The 13,126-nt window shown below is 40.8% G+C and overlaps 1 protein-coding gene across 4 annotated transcripts in view; it reads right to left on the bottom strand.

Moving 5' to 3' along the window:
• The window catches only part of DOCK3 (dedicator of cytokinesis 3), a 184,611-nt gene that overhangs the window by 150,818 nt on the left and 20,667 nt on the right, over nucleotides 1-13,126 (bottom strand). For all 4 annotated transcript variants that reach the window (XM_066195815.1, XM_066195814.1, XM_066195818.1 and 1 more), the window contains exons 3-5: nucleotides 5,844-5,884; nucleotides 3,950-4,005; nucleotides 1,133-1,229 (exon numbers count right to left, since the gene is read on the bottom strand). In XM_066195815.1, the coding sequence (XP_066051912.1) occupies nucleotides 1,133-1,229; nucleotides 3,950-4,005; nucleotides 5,844-5,884 (194 nt within the window). The remainder of the gene's footprint in view (nucleotides 1-1,132; nucleotides 1,230-3,949; nucleotides 4,006-5,843; nucleotides 5,885-13,126) is intronic.

The following is a 13,126-nucleotide window of genomic DNA, read 5'->3' as shown; positions in this document are numbered from 1 at the left end:
TGCCAATATTACTGTTATCTTCAGCTGACACTGGGGAGAGGGGGAGAAAAAAAAAATCTTACAGGAAGAAAATAGAAAAGATGACTTTATTCCCATACACCAGAGAGGTAAGTATGTGCAATGGAAAAAGGAGGAGTACTAGGCATAAAGAATGGTATAAAACATGGTATATACCACGTTCCCTGCCCCTCCTCCATTAGATCAGATGCTCCTTTCCAAGAAAAGGCCTACAGGGACATCTGACCCCACAGAAGAATCAGGACCATCAAGAGTAAAACTGATTCCATAAGAGCTGATTTTTTTTTTGAAGTTCAGAAGGCAGCTGGTTATGCTGGAGATGCACTAAACTCCTTCCACTGGATCATTCCTGGGTTTATTTCCTAGACGTGTAACTGCTCCCACTGCAGGTTTAAACGAGGAAACAAGGCTGCTGCAGCTCTATGTAAAGGTATTTCTCTAAAGGAAGCTTAGACCATCTACAGTTCTTGATCCTAATCCTAAGACTTGCAATTACTCAGCTAAAAAGAGAAAATAAAAAGCAGGAAAAAAATACCTTCAAATGTTCAAGTTTTTTATCTGCAGTGTCATGAACTTTGGCTATTAAAATGCAAGAAAAGAAGAAGGATGAAAGCAGGAGACATTACATGGCAGCAACTGAAAATTATATAAAAAAGATGTGTATAGAATTCAATACGCTTATCCTGGTGTTTACTTCTAATTTATAGAAGAACAATTGTATAAAACCTCCCATAGTTTGAGCTCTTCTCCTTTCAGACTCTAGACACTAAAACAACTACTTACAAACTGTGCTGAATAATTTTTGAAGTCTTTGACGGGACTTACAGAAGTATTATATTATTTCTTACATTTTTAATAGCACTTCAAAATCGTTGCCTTTTTTAATAACAATGAAGTTGTCAGATCTAAAGGTAGAATTTCAGAAGGGCAGAAATTTCCAGTGTAGCCCACGTGACTCTCCCATGATCCATTCTGCTGCAGTTAGGGAATCCCTATTATATACAAGGAATCCAACAATTCTGATTTTGATTCTGATGGATTTTGAATGCACAAAGGCAGGCAACCTTTCTCCCAGGGTATTAGAGATGTGCAAGGAGAGGAGCACTGCTCTTACCACATACAGCTGTTTCCAGAGCACGGCCCATTCCTGCAGCGTTGCTGTGACTTCAGTCACTACAGAATCTTCCAGAGGAACAACTGTTTCATATTGCCTGTAGAAAAAGAGGGGGGAAATTAGGAAATGTACACTGGAAAAAGTAAAAAAAAAAAAAAAGAAATGTGGCAGCACAGTAATTTGTAGAATTCTAGAACCTGAATTCGTTCAACATAAGGAGAACATCTTAAGAGGATCATTTTGTCTGTTGTAAAACTGAAGCAACTCCAGAGTCATAGCAACTGCTCCTCCATTACATTCCCCAAGATTAAGCTTATGTGAAGCATTTCCTGGTTACCTGTTCAAAATACATCATTTCATTCTAATCAAGGTCAACGGAAAGTTTTCATTACTACAGCATGTTTAATTAACTTGCCTGTAGAGTGGGGTCCTTCACAATTTGGGTCCTGTCCCTAAGCCAGTCCACCCCTTTTTCCCCCCTCCAATAATGTTAGCCAATATCAAAACTACCCAAAATACCTGCTGTCTACTAACCTGTCCTATCCAGAAGGCTTTTTCAACACTGCAGATGAAATCTGAGGGATCTATCCTCTAATTTAAAGAATAAAACCTGCTCCTTTGTGGTAAACATTTTCCAAAACCATTAAAGGAGAACCACATGAGTGGTTTAGACTGGAAGGGACTTCAAGGCCCATCTCATTCCACCCCCAGCCATGGGCAGGGACACCTTTCACTGTCCAGGTTGCTCCAAACCCCATCCAACCTGGCCTTGGACACTTCCAGGGATGGGGCAGCTACAGCTTCTCTAGGCAAACTATGCCAAGGTTTCACTACCCACAGCCTAAAATACGTCTTCCTTAAATGTAAACGGTCATCCCTTGTCTGATTCCTACAGACCCTGCCAAAAGCCCTGTCCCCATCATCTCACAAGCCCCCTTTAGATACTGAAAGGACACAAGCAGCTCTGTCCAGAGCCTTCTGATGCCTTAAGTTTGAGCTTTCATGTATTTCAGATTCTGTGCTGCCCAGGGGTGCAGTTCTGAGCCTCAAATAAAATGTCAGTCAGCTCTCTTCACAGAGCAGGGAGACAAAACAAATCCTTTTCCTTCTGAAGACCAAGGACAACTTTCAGGCCCAAAAGCACAAACAAGGGTGGGCTGAAGAGAGAAAACAAGAAGCATGAGACCTCACAACCTGAAGCTGTAATTGGACAGTTAAACCCCAATATGCAACTGGACCAAAACTTATAAAAATGCCACCTCACGACTGGTCTGCCATTTTGTGACCATGCTTAGTCCACACTGGGTGTAGGGGTCAGGCTCTCGTCCTGCCCAAGGTGCATCCTAGAGGCCTGTTAATAAATAACTGCTTTATTCTCTAGCTCTATCCAGTCTCAGGTTCAGGTCAGCCTTCCCTAGGCATCACTTGTCTCCTCTCCAGGCTGAACAACCCCACCTCTGCCAGCCTGTCCTCAGAGCAGGGGTGCTCCAGCCCTGGGACAGGCCCTGGAAGTCTCCAGGGATGTTTGGGGAGGGCAGGGGGCATGAGCTGCGTGGTGTCCAGCTACCTGGAGGTTCAACACATGCTCTGTTATTTCACAAGTGTTTATAGTGGTACTCGAAACATATTCTGAAATATAGGGCTCTTAAACAAAACGTGAAATACCTGTGCCCCTCTGGTTCAGGAGCTGCACGACATTCTATTGTATCAGTCGGAGCATGAGGCTTTGACACTTTTAAACAGTATATCAGCTTTCTAATAAGTACCTGAACTGGTTGCCCTTCACAAACTCTAAACTAACATCAGGGACTAATTAACTACACATCACAGGGAACTGCTCCTTCCCCTGAGGAGAGTACACATTAGGAGTGGTTATTCTATGCAATAGGTATCATTTTATTACACCCCAAAATTATGAAGCGTCAGTATTACAGCTGCCCTTACAACCTTTACTGAGGCACTTTGGGAACAAATCTATAATTCAAGACTATCAGAAGTCACCTGTTTTTCTGCAGGTAGTTCACTAAGTGTCATTTAATACATTTTATCTTCCACATTTAATTTGTTGCCTCAGGTCAGTGTCTGAAACATTGCAATTATAAATCTCCCCACAGCAGCCTTTATCTGGAATATGCAAGTAAAAGCAGCAGTGAAAACACACGATAGTGATTTCAGGAGTCTCAGTCAACCTCACAGGAAACTCTGCAGGTTGCAGAGCCCCCAGTCAGTAACTCCCCTGACATGACATTGCCACCAGTGTTGTTATCCACACGAACTGAAATAAACCCACTGCCAGCAACACACGAGCTACAAAGAAAGAGAAAGGCAGAAGTCTTCAGCAGTGCACTTCAGTCATTCTTTGGGTGAGGTGAGGAGGGCTGGATCCTTCGGAAAAGGTTCAAGGGAACACAGCTACCTGCCAGCTATGACTCTGAAAATCTGTAGATAAATGAGATGGGCTGTCTACCGACTGGTGCCTCCATAAGAAACAGGAAAATACAGTATTTTGCCAGTGAGAGAACAAGCAGAAATGGAAGAATATAAGTAGAGTTCTTTAAATGCATGTGTTTCAGATGATACCTCTAAAGTTCCAGTTTTGTGAGCCAAAGCAAACAAGAGTAACCATCAGACTTGATTCTTGCTATATTAAAAACAAACAAACCATCCCCCCAACTCTGTAGAACTATATTTAATTTTCAAACGCTCATACACAAAAAAGATACAATGAACTAAAACATCTCTAAGTTTCAATAATTATTTGTTTCCCTTCTAGATAAAAAGCACCGGAGCTTCTTAAAAAGAAGGAAAAATACTCACCCTCTGTTACTGACAATTGCCTTTTTCAAGTGAATATAATTTGCAGGAAAAATCCCCTGCAAGAGGAAAAAGTCTGTACGTTAGAAAAATACATTCACAGTTTTAAGGATTGGTAACCTAAGCCACAACAAATAACTGCCAATATATCTATTAAAAACCCCCTAAACAACCACTGTGTCAAAGCTGCCAGTCGAAACTCTACATTCAGATTAATAACAACTGACTGCTTTAGTCTGTCTTAGACCAGGACACCCCACTGGACCACACCTCCACCTGGGAAGATCAGAAAAGCTCTTCTGCAGTTTGCAGCACAGTACCAGCAGCTCCCAGAGCAGGCTGATGCTGATTAGGGGTGACACAGAGAGAGGCTTAAAAAGACAGATTAAACAAAAGCTAAAAGCCCACCATCAAATTTGCATTGAGCTCTCATGGACAGAAGTATTCTATTACTTGCATACCCTGGAGCTCTCAGTTTTCCTCCCTTTCCAAGGAAAAGCTGCTCAAACCCACTTGGGATACCTCTGGTTATTTGTCTTCTGCTGTTCCCATGAGGGCAGGACTCTGACCTCGCCTGTGCCAGAGTGCTCTTGTGTGTTGAGACATGGGGAGAAGAAGGGGTATTTTAATCCAAACTTTTCCAGTGTTCCACATCCTCTGTAAAGCACACGGCCCTGAATCCTCACAGCAAAGTCTGCCAGTGTGTAAGAACAGCAACCTGCACTTCAGTGGGAAATACAGGGGCAGCACTGGAAATCTTTGGATTAAAAACCAGCTGACAGCCTCTGACAAAAATGTCAGAAATCAAGTGTGGGCTTTCAATTTTTAGAGCTTTAAAACCATACAATTTAGGTAGAAAAATCTTTGGGGGGAGGAGGGTTGGAATGGAATACTAAGTAAAGAAGCTTCCAAATGCTAAGGAAAATTCCTTCTTGTTCATAGGCAAGACTAAAATTATAGAAGGAAAAAAACTGAATCTAAGAGGAATGGCTTCACCAGGAAAACAGCAAATGTGCTTGCTTTCAGCCACATGAAAATCCAGAAAAGGAAGAAATGACACTTCAGTTTCTTGTTTGGTTCACTTCCAGTTAATGCTGCCTATTTCTGGTATCTAAGAAACCAGGGAAGGTTTGAAGGGCTCTCCTATCAAAACTGAACATATACACCAGCAGAAATACTGACACACACAGTGTGACTGCAGACGTTTCATTAAAGGAGTATTATAGCCATGACAATGTAATACAGGTAATCTTATATTCCACAATGCAGGTAAACATGAGGAATTTGGTACTTTTCTCTCTTTAAACACAAGCAATATTTAAAACAACAGATAATGAAGTAAAGCTCATACAGAAGCACCTACTGGCATGTTTGGATACAAACATTTAAAAAAAAAAAACTTAGAATGTCCTCACAAAAACAATCATACCAGAACAGTCAAAAAAGTTCTCCAAGAGCAAAAACAATGGGAAAAAATGGAAAATAACAAAAGCTAATGATTAAACTGCAAAAATCTGAAACCCCCCAACAATTTACAAAATCCTTTTTCAACAGACTTTTTTCAAAATTATCTTAGATTAATAAGTTAACTTATTAAATGTGTTCTTAAAAATGCTGCATTTAAGCAATGCAATATAACCCACCTATGCTTTTCTTAGGGTAGGGTAGGGTGGGGACAATCAAATTGGATGAGATTTATAAATGTTGAAAAAATTACATGTTACATGTCAGGAAGGTTTCTGATCCTTTGAATGATTAATGAGTATCACTCAATTTAAAAAGAAATCTAATCCTCCCACAGGAAAAAAGTTAGAGAAGGAAAATGAAAAGTTTACTGCATTGCAACAGCAAAATAGATTTAATCTCCCATTTTATTAACAAATGTATTCATGCTTACCTTGACACAGGGCTTCTTAATGGAAACACCTCTGTACCAACCTGAAACCAGATAAAACACATTATAATTATTTGTGGCACTGCTTTCTCTACACAGAAGCAAACTGACTACAACTACGCAGTTACTGAGATCACCTAAAACACCAGCTGTGCCTCACATAGGTGGAGTTTTTAAAAGATTTTTTTGCTAGGGTTTTTTGTAGAAATTACTTTTATTTTGCTCTGCAATGATGACAAGCCCTTAACAACCAGCAATGCTCTTGTTTCTTCCCACCAGAAATAAAAGCAGACTAGCTAGTCCCCGTACTAATAACCCTTAGTCACTGTGGCAAAGATTCATTCAGTGCTCAGGGAAGAGTCTGCACTGAAGTCTTCTCTTCCAGGCTGGGACATGAGTCTTGTTGCAGTGTTTATCTTGACCAAATCTCCAGACTTCAGAAACCTGTAAAAGCCATTATCATACATTCCTAATGTGCTTTAAACAAATACAAATTCTTTGCATGTGTTTGGTCTTACCTATGTCTGAGTAGAGAACAGGCTTTAGGATCTAATTTACACACCTGGTTATTATTATTATTGTATCCCTCATCAGGAAACAGCTCCAGACAGGACAATAAATGAGGAGTAAACCACAAAGCTGCTAAAGCTGCAAGTTAAACAGAAGAATCCAGTTCCTGCTGCTTCCCACAGGTGACAGCAATATCACTGCAGGATTCAGCTGGGAATAAAGGGACTGAAAAGCTCACCCAGCTGAAGAGTGGAAAAGCAGCACCCCGTGCAGCTGGGCCTGGAACAGCCCCAGGGCTGCAGGGGGACAGTGAGTGCCAGTTCTGGGGAGGGGGCCTGGCCCTCCACAGCCATCCCAAATTCCTGGGCAAACCTGGCCAGGCCCAGCTCCGAGCCCAGTTCAGCCCTCAGGTGTCAGCCAGGACAGCCCAGGCCTGCCAAAAGCCAACACTTCCACAGCAGCTAAATCCACATCCCATGAAAAGTCCTCTCATTTTCCCCAGTGAATTCCCACTTAGTGTTTTTCCCTCCCTTATTTAAAATTGCATTGGCAAAACCTGACAGTAATTTGCTATGGAGATTAGAGAAGAACAGAACAAACTAACTGGGTAGTTTGCCTCTCTCAGAAAAACGACTTCAGATTTGGCTGAATTATGATAAGAGTCTCATTGAGAGGATCAGATGTGGGGGAAAAGGCCTTGAATTTGTTTTAAAGACAGCCTGATAGTCTTGAATTTTTATTGTGTTTTAAAAAGGGAATCTAAGTCAATATGAATTCAAGACAAATGCAAACATTAGTACAGAAGAAATTAAAATCCATCTTCTTCATGACACAAATTTCTCATGAAGATAGGACATAACACAAAGATTTGTTTTCCTATGAGATCACTGTTCATATGAAAAAAACCCAAACTATTGTTTTGAATTCATTTTAGTTGATCAAACATCAGGGCAATCATATCAATATATACATATATGCACAAACAACACATACAGATCCTTAACATGAGTGATTTCTAGAACGCCACACAACTGTGCCCACACCTGCTCTTGAGCAACAGATGCTGCATATTTTTAAGGTCACAGAAAAAAACAAATGCATTTATCCTGTGATTCACTGTTACTAATATTAAATACCAGTCTGTACCTCAGAAATAACCAGACATTTAAGCACTAAGACAAACAAAGTGACAAACTTCTTGGTAAAGAGGGAAAAAAGTGACTATCCAAGTTTGTGAACAGACCTGTAAAAGAACAAAACTCAGTGAAGGGAGTGACCATTAACAATCAGATCTGCAGGGCAGTAAGCAAAACACATCTCCAAAAAACAATTTCCTCATTTAAGTTTTTGTTCTTCATTCCGATACAAATTTCCAAAGCTTGCAAGCTCTGTGTTTACAGAGCTGTGAGAAACAGGCAGGGAAGGACCCTTAGAAATCAACCAGCTCATCCAAGCCACGTCTCTAAATCTCTCCTCACATTCAGTCTGGTTTAAACAGCAGCCAATCATTTATTATCAGGGCAGAATAACACTGCACTCCCTGTCTGTGGAAAACCATCCACCCATCTGTAAAACCTACATTCCAAGGTATTTCTGCACCAAACTCCAAGGAAGCTCTATTTCTGCTACTCCACACCGACCAGTTTGAAAGCAGTGGTGTTGCACAGGAAGAAATTTCTTCTACAGATCAACACTGGCCAGTAAAACTGAGGGTAAAATGTGAAATTCTGGTATGATACTTAGAAATCTAGCACATTTATGTCAAGTGGAGATGGCAAATCCTCACTGGACAACCTATTTCAGTGGCTCAGACAACATATCTGCCCTTTACCACCTGAACTTTCTTCGATGCTATTTGAATATTAGTTTTTCTTTTTCTTTGGGACATCATGGAAGATATTTTGTTGACTTCCCTCTTGTAGTTTCCTTCATATATTTGAGAAGTTGTCACATTTCCTTTAATCTTATAAATTGTGCTCTCCAGATCTTAGTTGGTTTGTTTTGTTTTTCCTTTTTAATGTGGTATAGTTTTTCCAAGTCACCCCTCTCTATTTTGAGTTTCCTTCAACTTTGTGCAAGCAAGAGACAGTGGAGGAGCTCAGCAGAAGCTGAAATCCTCACACTGTAAAATGCACAGCTCATTCTGTATCACAAAGCAAAAGCTATGGGAAAAGGTACAATGGTTTGTTGGGTTTTTTTAAAGGTGCATTTAGAAAATTCCATCGGCATTACATTATTCCCTAAACTGAACTAAACCTGCATTCTGGAATTAGTCTAAAACACATTAATATTGATGTAATCATTTATCTTAAAGAGCATTTATTTTGGAGGATTTAATGACAATAGTCATCAAATCCAGGCAGGTGCTTCAGCTAATTGTGATCCCAACAAGCACTCCCTGGTTAGACACAGTGCTGACCAACGGGTTTAAGATGACACTGCACTGCAAACAATAACTGTTCATATTTCAGAGTTATGGCATGCATTTAATTGTGACACATGGTCTTTAGAGGGTACTGACTTCACAGAAGTGGTGAAGCAGATGGGATTTAAAATCAAGAAGCAGAAAAACACAGCTATAAAGTGACAAGAATTTTGTGAATAAATTAATGTGAAATAATGATCACGCCTGCAGTGAGGCTGGGAGGGGACACAGCTGAGAGAGCTGACCTGAATCAGCCAAGGGATATTCCATACCACACACATCATTTGGTACAAAAAAACCAGGAATTAGTCTATCAGAAATGCCACTCTAAAACTACCTGTACCTGTGGAAATCCAGTGGGGGAACTTGAAGCCACATTAGAGAATCTGCAAACTGTCGGATAAAGACTGAAAACCCCTCTTTCCAAGGGTGTCACACTCAGGAGTCTCAGCAATAGTGCAGCCCTAGTTAAGTTGCAAAAGTAGCTCTGTGGCAGTCCTGTACACCTCAACCTCTTCATTTCAGTGACTAGAAGAGCTACCAATGATTTTTTGATCTTTACTCGAAAGGGTGTTGAATGATATTCTTTCTAAAAGCCATCTCACAACCTTTTTCAGATTTCCACTTAATCCACAAGAGGTCTGTCCCATGGAAACAGTACACTCCTTTAGAGGACTCAGTAACAAAAAAGCAAAAGGGTCCTAATTGAAAGATATTGATCTATTTTTCAGAAAAAAAAGTTCAAGTATCAGTGTTAAGTAAAGAATAATGAGCTGCAGACTGTCGGAAAAAAGGAATTCTGCATATAATTTCTTGACAAAATTCTGAAAATAAATTACGTAAGTATTTATGGTAAACCCTAAAGCTAAAATTTTTCTTAAATAAAGTACTGCTAGTAGAATCTGCTACAGGAACTCGAGCATTCTTTGTCCTACAAAAACAAATGTACTTGGCAATAATGTGAGTAACCCTCACTCCTGGAGCAAAGCTGTGTTCTGCATATCCAAGCCAATAAACAATTGGTTTTACCTTGTTATCTGCATGTGAACTGCTGTGCAGAGCTAAAGGCACCCAAAGTGACCCAGGAGAGGGACAGAAGCAGTGCTCAGCAAAACCTTCCTGATGCCTGGAGCGCTCTGTCCCAAGCTGGCTGCTCCACGCACGCCAGGCAGGAGGAGCAGCAGCTGAATCCCTGGCCCAGGCTGCCAGTACCACGTCAGGGAGCAGCCTGGGGCCAGCAGAGCCACAGGAATATGCTGACCACGCTGCCAGGGCTGACACGACAAAAGGCAAGGAGAGACGGGAGGTGTTTCATCATGGCATTGGCTGTCAAGAAGCCACCCCTGGGCTCTGGAAGATGACTTTCAACAACAGGGCAAGATCTGCCGCAGCAGAGCTGTGATCATGAGAGGCTTCACCTCCATGGGCACATTCCACAAAAGGCAAAGAGGGCAAAAAGGATGAAAAGGAGGGGGGGAAACAGGAAAAGGGATCTCTCACAGGAGACATCTCCCTCAGCCAAACACAAACTACTGGGAAAGAGTCACTTTGGATCAGGCAGCCCCAGGAGAGCTCCTGACTCAGATGGGAGGAAACCTGCAGCAGTGACAGCCTGCAGTGGGACTCCTCCCTCATCTGTACGGCACAGCTTGGAACACGGCAAAGGCACCACTTCTCAGCACACTGAATTCATCAAGAATTTTAAAAAACCCTAATTGCAAGTTATATCTGCTGCTTATGTGTCCCAAATACCTTATTTTGACCACGCCATCAACTGCTGGAATAACAGAGGGAAACTTCAAATATATCTTATGCATGGTTTAAGAACACACTTATTAACGTACACACATGAAAATCATGTAGATAAATACTTGTGCAGATAGCAGAATTTGCACGGGCAAGACAATATTCTTTTACCTGGTGCTTCAGGCATCAGCTGGTGCTTCCATTCTTCAGTGAATATACAAAATTCTCAAGGTAATAATTACAGTTACTGAAGTTAGAGCATTTTTAATCTAAAGAAAATTGCCTTCTAGCCATAAAAATAAATGGACAAAGCAGACATCTTTAATCTAGTCTGAATGCCACTAGTTACTGACAGCCACAGCCTGTGGCAGGGCTAAGGCCATGTGATTTCAAAGACAGGGCGCTCTTTAGAATGCAAAGTCCAAATGTGTACCTCAGACCAGGAGTGTGCTCATGCTTTGCCATTTGACAAAAGAAAACTCCATCTTTCAGCATTTCCAAGTGCCACACTAATGCCCCTTCAGCTCCTCCAGGCACAGCAGGCGGAGCAGAGAGCTCCACTTGGTGTTCCAGCTCTCCCTCGTGCCAAGATCAGAAGTGGCAGGGCTCAGAGAGGGGAACAGAGAAAGAGGGAAAGCTGGGAATGACAAGCACAGGTCCAAGTAGTGTCTTGATGAACATTTCTAACCTTTCAGTGAGACCAGTGGAGGATCTGAGAGTCCTTTGTGAACACTTCATGCTTTACAGATGGTGTTTGACAGAAACAGCGGAGCCTTTGGTAGCTGCAGAGGAAAGGCAGGTACCAAGGCCATGGCTTTGATTTACGGGAATAGTGGGGCAGTGGGAGGCCTTGTCAGGCTTAGGAAGAGAGAAAAACCGGTCATTTAGATATTTGTGGTCTGGTATGAAGGCACACAGAGAAGCAGGCATACAAATTCGGTGAAATCCAAAAGTTCCAATTTCAAGCATGTGACCAAGATCCAACTTAAAAAAGACAACTCCATTTCACTCAATTTAATCTAAAAATGCATAGACAACCACAATATTTTTAAACATTTTATCATTTCATATTTATATTGATTAACCTTAGAGACAAATACATGCGTGTGGGTGTGTGTCTATGCACCTACATTTGTTTCTTTACTCTGCAAATATCGATAAAACTTAGCTGCAGTGGTACCCAAAATCTTGAAATAGGAAATTCCCTCCTCTTTCATTCAATTGCTCTAGAAGCAGTTTCTTTTAGAAAGAAGACTAAAAGACTGCTTCTTACTGCAGTAACTGCTTCTTACACCAGTCACTACAGAAGAGCACTTGCTCTTTTATAATACAAATACAGTTATTCAGTAAGTTATTATGATTAAAAATAAGCACATTCAGAAGTATAGCTACTCTTTGAATCTTTGTCAGCCTTGAATTCTTTGGTGAGTCTGTGAAATTACAGTTCACATCTCTAGAAGTTTTTGTGTATGTGAATCTTTTCAACTCAGACAGAAAAATCCCTGCTGCAGACAATTATGCATAAGCTATTCAAGAAGCGAAGCTGAAACAGCGATGGATCTCCTGTGACTCTCACAGCAGTGACCCTTATTTTGTGTGGGTTAACATTATTTTATCCAGTCTGTCTACACAAAAGAATCCCCAGCAAATAATGCAGAAGTAGAGGACCCTGTTAAACAACCACTTAGACAAGAATGCTTAAAAAGCAACTGCTTTTTTTTTCCCCCCTTTTAAGAGCCTACTTTGCACATTTAGTGTGCTTTTTAGCATAATTCACACATGCAAGAGCTGCAGCACAGACCATCTGAATATTCAGATGAGCTTCATAGTGTGGAGTTCCAGATGTTATTATCAAAATTACTGTATATTTTTATACACAAAGTCCATGGTAAAGGCGCCTCAACTAAAATGACAGGATAGAAGGGCTTAAAAAAACAAAACCAATAAATTCTGTACAAACCTTCTTCCATCCATGAAAACCCTGCCTGAGGATCTCCTTTGTCAGCAATTTGAAGACTAGCATGAGTTGCTTTTGAGGAATCATCCTCAAAACCACCAGCAAAGGAAATACTCAAAGCCTAATTATTTTAACACTGTAAAGACAAGTTGGATTATCCATTTGTTTTCCATAAACAACCTGCTCCTTGGAGATCATGCTTTTATTTCCCAGCTTTAAATATTTTCCAGAAATGGTTGGAAAACACCATGACTGCTTTCAACAATACACAGTATTTAATTCCCTTACAGTTATCCCACCCTAAGCAAAGAGATGCTTTTTTTTTCCTGAGCTTACACCACATTCTTATTCACAAGACCTGGTAGAATAACTACAGTCTGCCCTCAGTGTGAGAGCACAGCTTAGCCCATCACACCACTTGTGGTTTTTAAAAAAGCATGGGATTGTTTACAGCAAGCTTCTTTGTGGCTGATTTTCTCCACTGCACTGCAAAGCTCTCATTCAACAGAATTTTTACAAATGTACGTTACTAGAAAAATTAGCATAGAAAAGGTGACTTTTTTGTGATGATTTAAATCAGTAGGAAAAACACCTGAGTACAAGAAAAAGCATCAAGAGCAAAAGAAAAGTTCCAGGCACGAGAGAGGC

The sequence above is a fragment of the Chamaea fasciata genome, unplaced genomic scaffold (genome assembly GCF_029207755.1).
Source record: "Chamaea fasciata isolate MVZ Bird 193981 ecotype frontalis unplaced genomic scaffold, bChaFas1.0.hap1 SCAF_13, whole genome shotgun sequence".
Taxonomy (NCBI): Eukaryota; Metazoa; Chordata; class Aves; order Passeriformes; family Sylviidae; genus Chamaea; species Chamaea fasciata.
The sequence above is the reverse complement of the archived record's forward strand: the minus strand, read 5'-3'. Positions and strand labels throughout refer to the sequence as shown.